General features: G+C 36.9%; 1 protein-coding gene across 1 annotated transcript in view; it reads right to left on the bottom strand.

Moving 5' to 3' along the window:
* LOC117322872 (transcriptional repressor protein YY1-like) overlaps positions 1-13,447 on the bottom strand; it is a 30,929-nt gene extending 17,482 nt beyond the window's left edge. Inside the window, exons 1-4 of the mRNA XM_033877805.1 lie at positions 12,934-13,447; positions 2,596-2,743; positions 1,026-1,064; positions 843-900 (exon numbers count right to left, since the gene is read on the bottom strand). Of these exons, the coding sequence (XP_033733696.1) occupies positions 843-900; positions 1,026-1,064; positions 2,596-2,743; positions 12,934-13,384 (696 nt within the window). The 5' untranslated portion in view covers positions 13,385-13,447. The remainder of the gene's footprint in view (positions 1-842; positions 901-1,025; positions 1,065-2,595; positions 2,744-12,933) is intronic.
* Between the last annotated feature and the right edge of the window lie 34 nt (positions 13,448-13,481).

The raw sequence follows: 13,481 nt of genomic DNA, 5'->3' as shown, positions 1-13,481 counted from the left end.
TTCAATGGTATGGAACTGGATAAGAAGTTTAAAATATGTTTTTCAAGATGGCTGCCTGTCAAATTTCATTGAATTTGGTACAGTGGTTTTGGAGAAGATGTTGAAAATGTAAATTATGTACCGACGGACAACGCCTAACAAAAGGCTGTTTAATTAGAATAGGTCACTTGAGTCTTTGTCTCAACTCACCTATTCTAACATTAGCCCCACTATAACAAGGTATAACACTAAAATTAAACAAAAAAGGGGCGAGCTTCGATTCACATGGACATAAACTTCTGTAGCGTACCTTGGTGTAGAATCCTTAAATATCAATGCATATTAATTACTCTTTTGTCGGGTGACAATGATTTAAAGATGAGAACATGGGTCAAAAGCAATCATGATAGCCGACATTGCATCCACTGGGGTCTGTATATTTTAGACCGGTATGCAGAAGGGCAATCAGATTGGTAAACAGCTCTACAAACAATATTAACTATAATTGTCGACCAATCAAGTCTACTTCCATTCCACAGTCGATGCATCGTAGATCTTAAGTGTTACACCTGGTTGATAAAGCAGGAATAGGGGATAATATTTTTTTCTATTAATACTAAACAGAAGCAAACGCCTGTGTATTTGGCAACTTAAAATGGTATGGTAGTTGGTATAAATAGGCTTCTTTTCCGGGTTGAAAGTACTGAAAACTAGGAATTGACACTTCTTTAATTTCCTTTATTATTTTATCGTATATATATCTAATGCGTTAGTATATATATTTTTTAATTCAAACTCTTGAACTACTCTTTGAGAGTGTTTTTTTTTGGAACTAGAGCCAATATGAAAAAGGGGAGACAAACCTTGTGTGGACAGGGCACTGTTCTTGGTACATCATCCACGGCTTTTCTCGTCTTTATTCTACACAAAAAGAAAATCAGAAATTGTATAAATTGATATAAAATATTTCATGTTTTTTTTAAACACCACAGCAATTTTTAGCAGTTGAAATTTAGTTTGAGTAAGTTAAATTGTAAGTTACTTACCTAGAGTGTTGTAACAGTTGCATGTCTTTTGGCTGTAGGCTGGAAATTGTAAATTGAAACAATTCTTTAGATGAAAGATTTATAATCATTATAACTTCATCAGTAGCAAGGTGTGTGGTACAAATACAAGTGGTCCAGAGGGCCTGTATCGCTCACCTGGATATTTTACTAAATATGACAAAAACTTCTATTTGAATTATAATATTATAACCACTTTCCAATTTAAGGATCTAGAATTGATTTCTTTAATGGATATATAAACAAGTGGCCCCGCAGCCTGCATCCCTCACCTGAATATTTCATTAACAATGGCAAAATACTAAATTACTATATTTAAAACAAGTGCAATCAATGATTGCGAAAGCTCACCGGCGGCAGCAATCACACTATGCATTAATTTTTTATATATGTAAAAGCATGTCATTTTGAAATTGTATGTCACATAATATCACTCCTAGACCTCTAATGGATGTATAAACCAAATAAGAAGGGTGTGGACTTACAAGCTTTTCAAAACTAACCCCCCAAAAAAGTCCACTAAATAGTAAAATGCCAAAATGCCAATTTTTTTCTGCATGATTTGCCACAGCATCACTCCTGGATCTCTAATGAATTGTATCAACCAAATTAGAAGGTTGATAGGTGTTTACTTTTGGACTTACCCCCAAAACTTTAAAGTGAATGGTGCAAAAAAAGTTGGACTTACCCCCAAAACTTTAAAATGAGTTAAGTCAACAAAATGGTAAAATGCGAAAAAATCACAATTTGTTTTCTCACGATTTTGCCATAACATCACTCCTAGACCTCTAATGAATGTATAAACCAATTTAGAAGGGCATGAGGTGTATGCTTTTGGACTTACAAACTTTCCAAAAACTGACCCCAAAAACTTTAAAGTGGGTTTTGGTGCCAAAAAAGTTAAGTCCACAAAATGGTAAAATGCGAAAAAAAATCACAACTTGTTTTCTGCATGATTTTGTCATAACATCATTCCTAGACCTCTAATGAATACATGTATAAACCAAATAAGAAGGGCATGAGGTGTATAATTTTGGACTTACAAGCTTTCAAAAAACTTACTCCAAAAACTTCAAAGTTTTGGGGTGGGACGCGGACGCGGGGGTGACAACATTAGCTCTCGGTTACTCCTAACCAGTGATCTAATAATTTCCTACTTTTGTCTGTCCATCAGCTAGTGTTGGACCAGTCTCATTTAAGGCCCTGCCCTTCTATCCCAAGGTGTCCGACTCAATCAAACAAGCATTTTGGAAGTATTGGTAAAACAATACATATACCTTACTGGCCTCTGCTAAAAAGTGACCTTGACCCAACAACTCGAACATGATCTGTAGCTTCTCATACTGAAGTTACATACCAACTTTCACCAACATACCTTGAAAAGCATGGCTGAGAAAAGTGCAGAAAACTGAGTGGATAGACTGACAGACAGAAAGGGAGGAAACCCTATAGTTCCCCTGGTTTCACCAAAACTATTTCCGAAATTCCTGAATAACTCCACATCAAACCATCACAATATATCATATTGTAGCTATATAGTAGCAAGGGTTACCTAGCAAATTCTGCTAGCTGTTTTGGATCACTTAGATCAAGGCCGGGTATGCCACCAGGAGGAAGCTTTTTGCCTGTCATGTATTCTGTAAAGTCAGCATCTGTTTCTGAAACTGAATCCTCTTCAAGTTTTGTTTTGTCATCACCACCTGCATAGAAAATAAGCAAAACAAACTGATTACTCACTATATGTGCCACTGACATTCGTAAACAAAACATACACATGAAAATCACATTTGATATTTCAAAGTTACAGTACTATAACGTTTGCCAGTTGAGGAGAGTCGACACAAGCCTCAAGTTCAGACTTGTAGTCGTTGCTCATGACCATTTGCTGGAAGTTGCCAAGACCAATGACTGGTTTAAGATCTGTGACCATCCAGAGACAATATCTTTTACAAAGGTGTCAACCTATCCAGATTATGCAGGATAGCCCTAGAAAATCATTAAAATTTCTCCTAAATTCTGATTTGGTACATCTCCCGAATCCAGGTTAAATTTATCCTGGATTTGAGCAGTCATCTCTCATAAAACCCCGGAAAACTCGAGACACTTCCACCCTGGCCTGAACATGATTATGTAAACAAACAAGAGGCCCAGCGGGCCTGTATTGCTTCGCTTGACCACCTGGCTGGATTTCACAAAATGCCAAAATAATATTCATGCTCAATTTATTAATATGATCTATATTTGTTGATGTTGAACAATGCTATATATGGTTATGGAGTGGAGATCTCAACAGTTTCAGAAATATAACCAAGAAGCTAAGACCCTATAGCTAGTGGTGGGGAAAGTTTTTACATCATCACTGTGTGAAATATCTCGATCTTTATGATCTACAATGCTATATATGGTTTGAGGCAGGGATCTAAAAAGTTACAATGATACATCAAAGAAAGTAAGTCCTAAAAGGTGGGGAAAGACCCAAGGGCCTATATCTAGGGCTGAAACATTTTTCGTTCGGTTCAGTATATGGTATATATAGCAACGGCAAGTTACGGTACATGCACCGTGAGCAGATTTTTTTTATATAGGTGTCTTTTTCACTATGCGCCGGCGGAAGGTAGACTGACGATATATATATTAAAGGTGGTTTATGATTGGTCAAGCAAGATTTCAACAATTTCAAAAATATAACTAAGAAACTAAGCCCTGGACTAGTGGCATTTTATAGAAAATGTTAACGGACCGATGGACACTGCGCCATGGCCATAAACTGGTGAGCTAATTATATATATAAAAACAAGAGGCCCATATAAAATATTTTGCTATATTTCCCTAGTGGGCTCCCTTTGTCCCACACCCACAGGGCACATCCTCCACTTAAACAACATTAAATCGTCTTTACCCAGTTAAGCTCTAGACCACATTTCACCAAAATACATTTAGTTGTTCAAGACTAGTAGGGATTTAAAGGATTTACCTCAATTTCGCCTATTTCGCCCCGTCCCCTCTAGCCCCAGGGTAGCCACATCCTCCTTATATTTATACATGTATATTTGATCTCCTTTTCCAAATTTCATCAAAACCAATACAGGCGTTCACGACTAGCAGGTATTTGAAGGATTTACCTCAATTTAACCTATTAGGTCCCGGCCAGTCCTAGGGGAGCTGAACCTTCCACTTATAGTAAGTTTTTTGATCTCCAGACCAAATTTCATCAAAATCAATTCCCGGCATTCAAGACTAGTAGAGAAATAAAGGATTTACCTAAATGTCCCCTACTTGGCCCGTCCCTCCAGCCCCAGGGGAGCCACACACTAGGGCTGCAACGATTAGCAATTTTTGTATTCGATTAATTGGTTATAGGTAATCGATTACTAATCGATTAATCCTTTACAGTCATACTATGTTTGCACATGCCGTTGTTGTTCATGTCCAAGTGACGTAGTGTATATATATGTTTGACTGTTTGTTTAAGTATGTGATGCAGTTTACTCTTTTGATATCCAAGATTCAAATGAGTTTAATACAATTAAATCAAATCAAGTACATTCTTGTATCTAATTCAACTTTAGCTTGCATCTTGCGTATATCTTCATGACGTACACAGTACGCAAAAACAGGTGAGTCGGCATGTAGCTAGCTATGTACCGTCGTTTCCAACTTATTTGAACATGATTTCAACTGACAGTTTTTGACTGTCTGTTTAATTTATGTAAAGTATTACACATTATACTATTATAATATTAATAAGGCTCAAACGTGTTTGATAATGTGTACGCTAGCAGCTGTCTTCAGCCGGAAAAATGAAACAGGTGAGAAAGATCGTAAGTTGCGTACCTGGTTAGTACATATTACAAACACGAATGGATACAAACTTACGGAATGCACACGCCTTGTTCTTCAGAGAAAAGTCAGGAAACCGACAGTTCGTTTTCAAAGCATAAACTTTGTTGATTTTATTCAAATTCATCAACATTCAACACTTACCTAATTGATTTGAAATACAAACATCTAGTACTGTTCAGGTTTCATGAAATATTTAATTTAATGAAAATATTCAAAATTACATTTTCTGCACTTCAGATTAAAGTCATTAATACTCCATTAACTAGGACAAGATAATTTCTCACGATGTCAACTCATCTCCAAATGAACATAACAAGGGCCCAATGGGCCCGAATCGCTCACCTGCAATGCAGTGATCTTTTCATATATGGACCCTGCAGTTATTTGAAAGCATGCTACAGGACCAATATAATGTCTCTTGGCACTTAAGCTATTCACTAAAAGTCATTTAAAGATTTAAGCATACTTGATCAACGTGACCTTGAATGTGAGTCAGGGTCATTCATTTGAACAAACTTGGTAGACCTTCACCCCAGCATGCTAAAGACCCAATATCAACTCCATGGGACTCTTGGTTATTGAGAAGAAGTCGTTTAAATATTTCAGCCTTTTTGACCTTGAATAAAGATCAAGGTCATTCATTTGAACAATGTTGGTAGCACTTCACCCCAGCATGCTACAGACCTAATATCAACTCCCTTGGACGCTTCGTTATTGAGAGGAAGTCGTTTAAAGATTTAAGCCTTTTTGACTCCTGTGACCTTGAATGAAGGGCAAGGTCATTCATTTGAACAAACTTGAGAGCCCTTTACCCCAGCATGCTACAGGCCAACAAGAGGCCCAGAGGGCCTGTATCGCTCACCTGGATTTCATGATATATGAAACAAGAATGATGATTAAATATATTTGTCACTGGTATTGCTATGTTATGTAATATATCATAGGCATTTTATATGGGTATGTGAGGTTTTTATGCCAAAAAATGCATTAATCCATGAAATGAAATTAACTTTTGGCGCAACCCCTTAGGGATGCTACCACACAAATGTGAGTGATATCCATTGCTTAGTTTCAGAAAAGAAGTTGTTTAAACCTAGTGGTGGGCCGATTATCGATTATAATAGAAAATTAATCGAAATTACCAAAATACAGCGATAATCAATTGTTAAATTCAATAATCGATTAGTGAAATTTCCATTGAAAATATCTCCGGTAAAAAATGCGGCGTTTCCGGAATAAGTGCCCTGTGTTGGTTTCTTTATTAGTCACTGTTCCGGTCACGAAAACGCTTCACGCACTCAAATTATATACAGTTATAAAGCGTCTGTTTAACTCATACGCTTGAACAAAATGGAGGCACTGGAGACGGTGACACATGAGGCGGAATTATTCCACCACCCAGGCGCGAGTACCTTTAGTATGGAAATATTTTGGATTTGGAAAAGTAAAAAAAGGCCTCCAAATAAAGAAAACCTCGATATGAAGGCGGCAGTTTGTCGCCTTCGCTGATATGTTAATAAAGATAAGTTGACGTATTTTTTTTCCTCCCGTATGATGGCGTATCAAGTGACTTGTTTCAGTTTCAATTTGAATTTCAACGTTTGCCAGTGATATTCATGCTAAAGTAAACGAAACCAAAAGTTACATACTGACTGGTCTGTTACGTTACAACTTTGAACAATGGCTTTAGTTTGGGATTACGTTGACATGTTTCAAATACTGGATTTCTGTACCAATTAATATGAGTATTATACAGATTGTGGATGGGAAATAATAACAACAACGTCTCGTATGACTTCTTCTATTTCTATTAATCTGGTATGTTCATTGGAAACTTGTTAATATTGTTTTAAACTTTTAATCATGAATTCACAATACATTTTTTCAAATATTCATAATACATTTAATAAATAACTCTGATTTACATACCATCCGAAATCACATCCGATTCCCAACACTATTTAAACCAATTGACCCCTTTTGACCGGCCCTCTGCACCCAGGGGGGTCAGTTCCTTTCTTTATGAAATTTTGAATCCTTACCCAAAAGAATGCTACCAGTCAAATATGAGCTGTTTCAGAGAAGAAGTTGTTCATATCAATTTAGCCAAATTGACCCCTTTTGGCCCCATCCCTCAGCCCCCTGTTGGGGGTCAACCCTAAAATTTGTACAATTTTGAATCCCCACCCCATGACCATGCTACCTTACAAATGTGATTAGTTTTAGAGAAGTTGTTTATATCAATTTAACCAAATTGACCCCTTTTGGCCCCGCCCCTAAGCCCCAAGGGGGTTGGCCACGTCATTTGTTCAATTTTGAATTCTTAACCCAAGGGAATGCTACCAGTCAAATATTAGAGATATCCATTGCTTAGTTTCATAGAAAAAGTTGTTTAGGCCACACCAAATTAATCAGTTGTTCGTCGGGAATCCCGCTCCAAAAATATCAAAGTCGAGAAAAAAATAAAAATAATTTTTTCCCGCACCTCCGGAAAAATCGTCAAATCCGGATTTTTTTTTCCGTTTTCCGACTTCTTTTTCCGGTTATTACAACACATTTCGACGCTTGAAACGCCGACCCAAACAAGCGTTTCGTTGATACCTGATGCAGAGATGAAAAAAAATGGCGGAAAGGCCCCGGCCTAGCACGAGGATAGTTACTCCAATAACATTAGAGGTTTTTCACGACAGGAAACTTTTGACAGGCTGTCATGTAACGATATCCACCAATGTAATCAGGTGGAATAAGACCTCATATACGTATAGGAGTAGAGGATAGTCTGCTGTAAATTCTTGGAATAGTATGGGTATTTTTATAGTAAGTGTACAGAGGGGGTCGGGTGCACTAATGTAAATACAGCGATCGAAGCGGAGAACAATGAAACGTTTTATGACCTTTTTATCCGCAGTATTAACTACCACCTTGGTTTAAACAGTATTTTATTATCAATGGTATATACAATACATGGGTCATTATATACAATAATTGGAAACTACCACCTTGGAAATTTTTTGTAATGTGGTAACAATCAAAGTATTTATTTTATTTTGAAGAATGATATTTTTTGTTAAATAAGGTCAGTACCTATGTGATATTTTTTTTATTTGTATTCCATAATAATAATCAGAAAATGTGGAATTATTTTATTCCAATTTCATCATTTCACAGTTGTCCTCTTGACTTAGTATTAGGGCTATTCCATTAAAATATCTAAATGACCCCAGGATTCCAAAACAATTCACCTCTGTCCATGGTTAGATTTCGCTCCAATTACTTCTGTGTATTAAAATTAATTAAATAAATTCTTTGGGTGGTACCCCTAAAACAAACTGGACTCCTGGGGTAGGGTAGATGTTTTACTGGAAAAGCCCTTAGTTTTACTGTTAAATACAAGTCAATTATATTTGATAGATGCTGGATTGTGTTTCTAATATGCCAATTTTCTGTTGTTTTATATGGTATTATTATTTTTGTTCCAGATAATTATATATGATATAGTGATTTTGTTTTTTCTGTGCCAATTTTCTTTTGTTTTATACATTATTTTCTATTATACCGGTATTTGTTCCATACAAATGAGAGAACTGTGTTAAGTTTGATTTGATCAAGTAGATCAGGTATTAAATTGTTGTTGGATTTTACATACAATTGTTTAGTTATTTGTGTATGAAAACACTTCATGATATACATGTACTTGAATTGATCACAAATAGACACAAACATCTGTTCAATATGGTATTCAGTTTATTTCCAACATTTAATGAAAAAAAAATAATGGAAAAAAATATCGCTCGCACATCATTTGAACGCTTCGCCTCTTCAAATCTCTAAATGGAAATTTTTTGCTAGAAAAAAAAATTTCGCTCGCTCGCCCCAATTTTTTTTACCAGTTTCCCGAAGAACAACTGATTAATTTGGTGTGGCCTTATGTCAAATCTGCCAAAATGACCCATTTTGGCCCCGCCTCTCAGCCCCAAGGGGGGGGGGGGGCCGCGGTGGCCGAGTGGTTAAGGTGTACCGACACTTTAACACTAGCCTTCCACCACTGGGTTGCGAGTTCGAAACCTACGCGGGGCAGTTGCCAGGTACTGACCGTAGGCCGGTGGTTTTTCTCCGGGTACTCCGGCTTTCCCCCACCTCCAAACCTGGCTCGTCCTTAAATGACCCTGGCTGTTAATAGGACGTTAAACAAAAACAAACCAAACCCAAGGGAGGTCGGCCCCACTATTTGTACAATTTTGAATCCCGACCCCAAAGAGATGCTCACAGTCAAATATGAGCAATATCTATTGCCTGGTTTCAGAAGAAAAGTTGTTCATATCAATTTAGCCAAATTGACCCCTCTTGGCCCCGCCCCTCAGGCCCCATGGGGTCAGCCTCACCATTTGTACAAGTTTGAATCACCACCCCATAGTGATGCTACCAGGCAAATATGAGCAATATATATCCATTGCTCGGTTTCAGAGAAGAAGTCGTTTATATCAATATAGCCCAATTGACAACACTTGGCCCCGCCCATCAGGCCCCTGGGGGGTCAGCCCAATCATTTGTACAATTTTTAATCCCCACCAAATAGTGATGGTACCAGGCAAATATGAGCAATATCCATTGCTCAGTTTCAGAGAAGTCGTTTATATTAATAGAGCCAAATTGACCCCTTTTGGCCCCGCCCCTCGGACCCCTGGGGGGTCAGCCCCACCATTTGTACAATTTTGAGTCCACACCCCATAGGGATGCTTCTGACGAAATTTTGTCAAATTCTGATCAGTGGTTATGAAGAAGAAGAAACAGTTTTCGGTCCATAATTTCAAATATCAGCAGACTGCTTTAAATTACAAAATTAAGATCCTGCTCTGATACTAATTAAAGTTAGCTGATTATATATTATAATTTTTATTAATGTACAAGTTTGTTATAGATTAATTATAGTATAATAAAGATCTATAGGCAATTCTTATATCTTTATTTCAGGATGATGAGATGCAATTATCTCCAATATTATCACTTATTCCTGAGATGAGAGATCTAGAACAGGCCAGCGCAAACAAAGTTCCAGTCAAACAAAGGTAACATAATTCAAGAAATATCAAGTATACTTATGTATTTCCTCCAATTTCCATTTTTTCCATTTCAATTAAAATTCTTTAAATATATGAATTGTACTTTCCAGTTATGATTCAGGGCAATATCTTAAAATTGCTCATGGAAAGAAAATATATCCTGCTGTTGTGAGTAGCGAGATGTTTTTGTTGGTTATTTATTAATTCATTAGTTCATGGAGTTGCATTATTGTTTATCTTGGATCACTGTGAATCACTTTGTTATGAAAGAGGTTTACTACACTATAGAATTAAGAACATATAGTATCGCTGTCAGAAAAACCCAGCTCAATACTGAAGTGATTTACAGTGTTTTTTGTTACCTGTAAGACATGAATTTCGCGGGAAATCTCATTAGCATCAATTCATTTGAATTTACGACCTTTACACTTGTATCAAAGATGGCAGTACGTTTGAATGGAAATATCTGTGTGTCTTGCTCGTTTTGGATTTTACAATTTATTGTTGAAGAAATGACGTAATTTGCAGACTTGTGGATTGAATATTAATAACAACAGATACCGGAATCATCAATTTACATGTGTTTTTTTGTCAGAGAAAATTATAATCATAGCTATGAACTGCCCAATGTGAATCACAGGGCTTGCTACGTATACACTATCTGCAATGGGAGGGACTTCATAAGCATACCCTGCTAGCCAGAGAGCAGGGTATGAATATTCGTTCTACAGGTAACTCTCCAGACGCTCAACTGTGCCCAAAGAAAATGGTAATTTTCAGCGTTCGAATTTAACGCTCGCACACTCGCTAAATGCGAGCTGATTTTTCATTTTGCGAGTAGAAAATTGTGGTACTCGCATTTTTCTGCGAGTGCATATAAGTCCTGGTAAAACACACTCGCTAAATGCGAGCTGATTTTTCATTTTGCGAGTAGAAAATTGTGGTACTCGCATTTTTCTGCGAGTGCATATAAGTCCTGGTAAAACAGACACACATAGTAAAACATCAACGAAAACTTTAAACAAAAACCGACACACAGACAATGCATTATCTTGGTGACGCTTGTACACAGCACTCGTTAGTTTCAAGCGTCTCAAAGACTACGATATACATGAATATATTGTAATGGAAAAGTGACGAGAGTTTCCGAGAAACAAAGCATGACGTCTCGCTAGCATGGCTGACATAATCAATTTTTTTAAGTCAGCCGCTGCTGGAACATCATATGAAAAGATCGGCGAAAATGATGAGAGCAAGGACACATGTACAGAAAGTGGCCCAACTTCTAAGAAAAGAGTGACACGCATCCCAAGGCTAACAAAACAAACTGTCGAGAAATGGGAGCGTGAACTGCATATTGACCTGGAAAAAAACCTTGACGACGATCATGTGCATGTTATTGAAATTTATTGCAAAACTTGCAAAGAATAAAGTCCCGACAAGTCATCATCAGTAAATATTTTGTTCTTACTTGAAATTCTATCAGCACTTACTGTATTGTCCATTTTCTAATTTAACAAGTCAACTTCAGATATGACAAAAACAAAATGAAATTTTTAAACAAAAGTTGATGATATTTGAAGGGAGTATACCCTGGCTCATACGAACAGCGAGTTAAACAAAACAAAAACCAAAAAAAATTAATTGTATTTTGTCTCAAATAAAAACTTTATTTGAAGCAACTGTTCTTTTGTTTGTGGTTCCTAAAAGTAAAGATTATTTATCAAAAACCATCTGTTATATTTAAGGTTAACACATAATTTCAAAATTGCGAGTAAGTTTGTAATTTTGCGAAAGTTAAAATTTTATCCACTCGCAACAACGTGCGAGTTACTAAAAAAGTTAAATTCTACCCCTGTAATTTTATCAGACAAAATAGTAATTTCATTTTAAAAATGGAATTAGCTCATTCAGATGTGAATCTTCAGGATTTAATGGGAATAAGCTTGCCATAATGGTAATCTTTACCCTTGTACGACAAAATCTCATTTTTGTATTCCCCACTGTCACCAAATTATCACCATAATAATGTTACAAAAATATCATATTGTAAAATAAATTGAAATTTCTCAAATAAATGACAACGGAAAATTATGAAAATGTTATATCAAATGAGATTCAAATAGATCTATTTCAGCATATAAACTTAATAAAAAATAAAAATAAATGGTCAGCTTTAATGCGGAAGGACTTTTGACCTGGCAGTGCAGTTTGGGGGAAAACACAACATATGCAAAAACTGTGGTGTTCGCTTCATCGGTATTCAATATTCTTATTGGGTATATATTTGTAACATATTTAAGTGCAAAACTGTGCGTAAGATATTTGCAAATTCGATCTTAGCTATCGCGGCGACCTGCCAATAAACCACCAAGGTCGACCAACTACGTCACTCGCCAGCTAAACAAAGCGGATTTGGCCGACAGGGAAGCCATGTTGCAAGGCCTGAAAAGGTCAATTAGCAACAAGACATAAACTACGTCCGTCTGTGTCTGCTCTAGTTTTCCGGTACAAAATTTAAATACAACAACCAAAAGGAGTGCCTTATACGAATAAAAAAAATAGTTGTATGCTCCAAATATAAAGGTGTGAGACACAACAAATGATTTTTCTACAAGTAATGTAGAAAAATGGCGGCCGGCCGCCATTGCTAAAACACCGCCATATTATAAGAATATGGCGGCGCCCATGAGTTTCATGATGGCCGACGACAAAACCAAAACAAACCCAGAAAACTTATGTTTACAGCAAGCAAAGTAACAACACGATATATTTGGAGTTATAAACTGATAAATGATAACTTGAGAAACGTGCCATGACAACTTACTGACGTCATATTATTGTCAGTGACCTTTTTGTAGAATGAAATTATTTCGAGTCCATGAATTTAAAACGTTGTTATCTCAATACTTACCTCCAGACATCAAAGAATCAACAAATATCATTCCTTATGAATATTTATCCATTTAAAAACAATATGCACTAACCAGAAGCCCACATTGTCACAGAAAACTCTCCTTCCAGTGTCTTTATCTGAACTTGCTTTTGTTCCCATTTTTTAGTTGACGTTGGTACATCAAAATTAAGTTCTGCGCCAAGGCCAGTTGGGATAAGACCACGAGCTTTAGTTCCTTTTCTTTTTCCCCCTTTTCCTCTTCTGAAGGTTGTCGTTTCCTCCGTTGATATTTCGATTTCTGGTGCAGGGACTGGTATGTGATCAACATCACCAACATACACGAGGTTAGGATCACCTACGACTTCCTCTCTTGTTTGAAGAATAATCTCTTCTTGGGCGTCTGGAAGCGGCTGTAGAGCTATCATGGGTTGTACTTCCACTGTCTCATCTGTTGTCTCCACTGTCTCAATTGGCATTTCCACAGGGATAGATTCAACTTCCACCTCCTGTATTTCCACTTCAGAACCTATGACGGACGCCATGTTGATTTCTTCTTCAATATGGCCGCTCTTCAATGGCGGGGATGTGTGATTGCTGGGGGTCAAATCGCGAGCCGTAGTTACTCAGCGCTCACGTGAC

Source organism: Pecten maximus, chromosome 3, assembly GCF_902652985.1.
Source record: "Pecten maximus chromosome 3, xPecMax1.1, whole genome shotgun sequence".
Lineage (NCBI taxonomy): Eukaryota > Metazoa > Mollusca > Bivalvia > Pectinida > Pectinidae > Pecten > Pecten maximus.
This window is presented reverse-complemented; position numbering and strand designations above follow the sequence as displayed.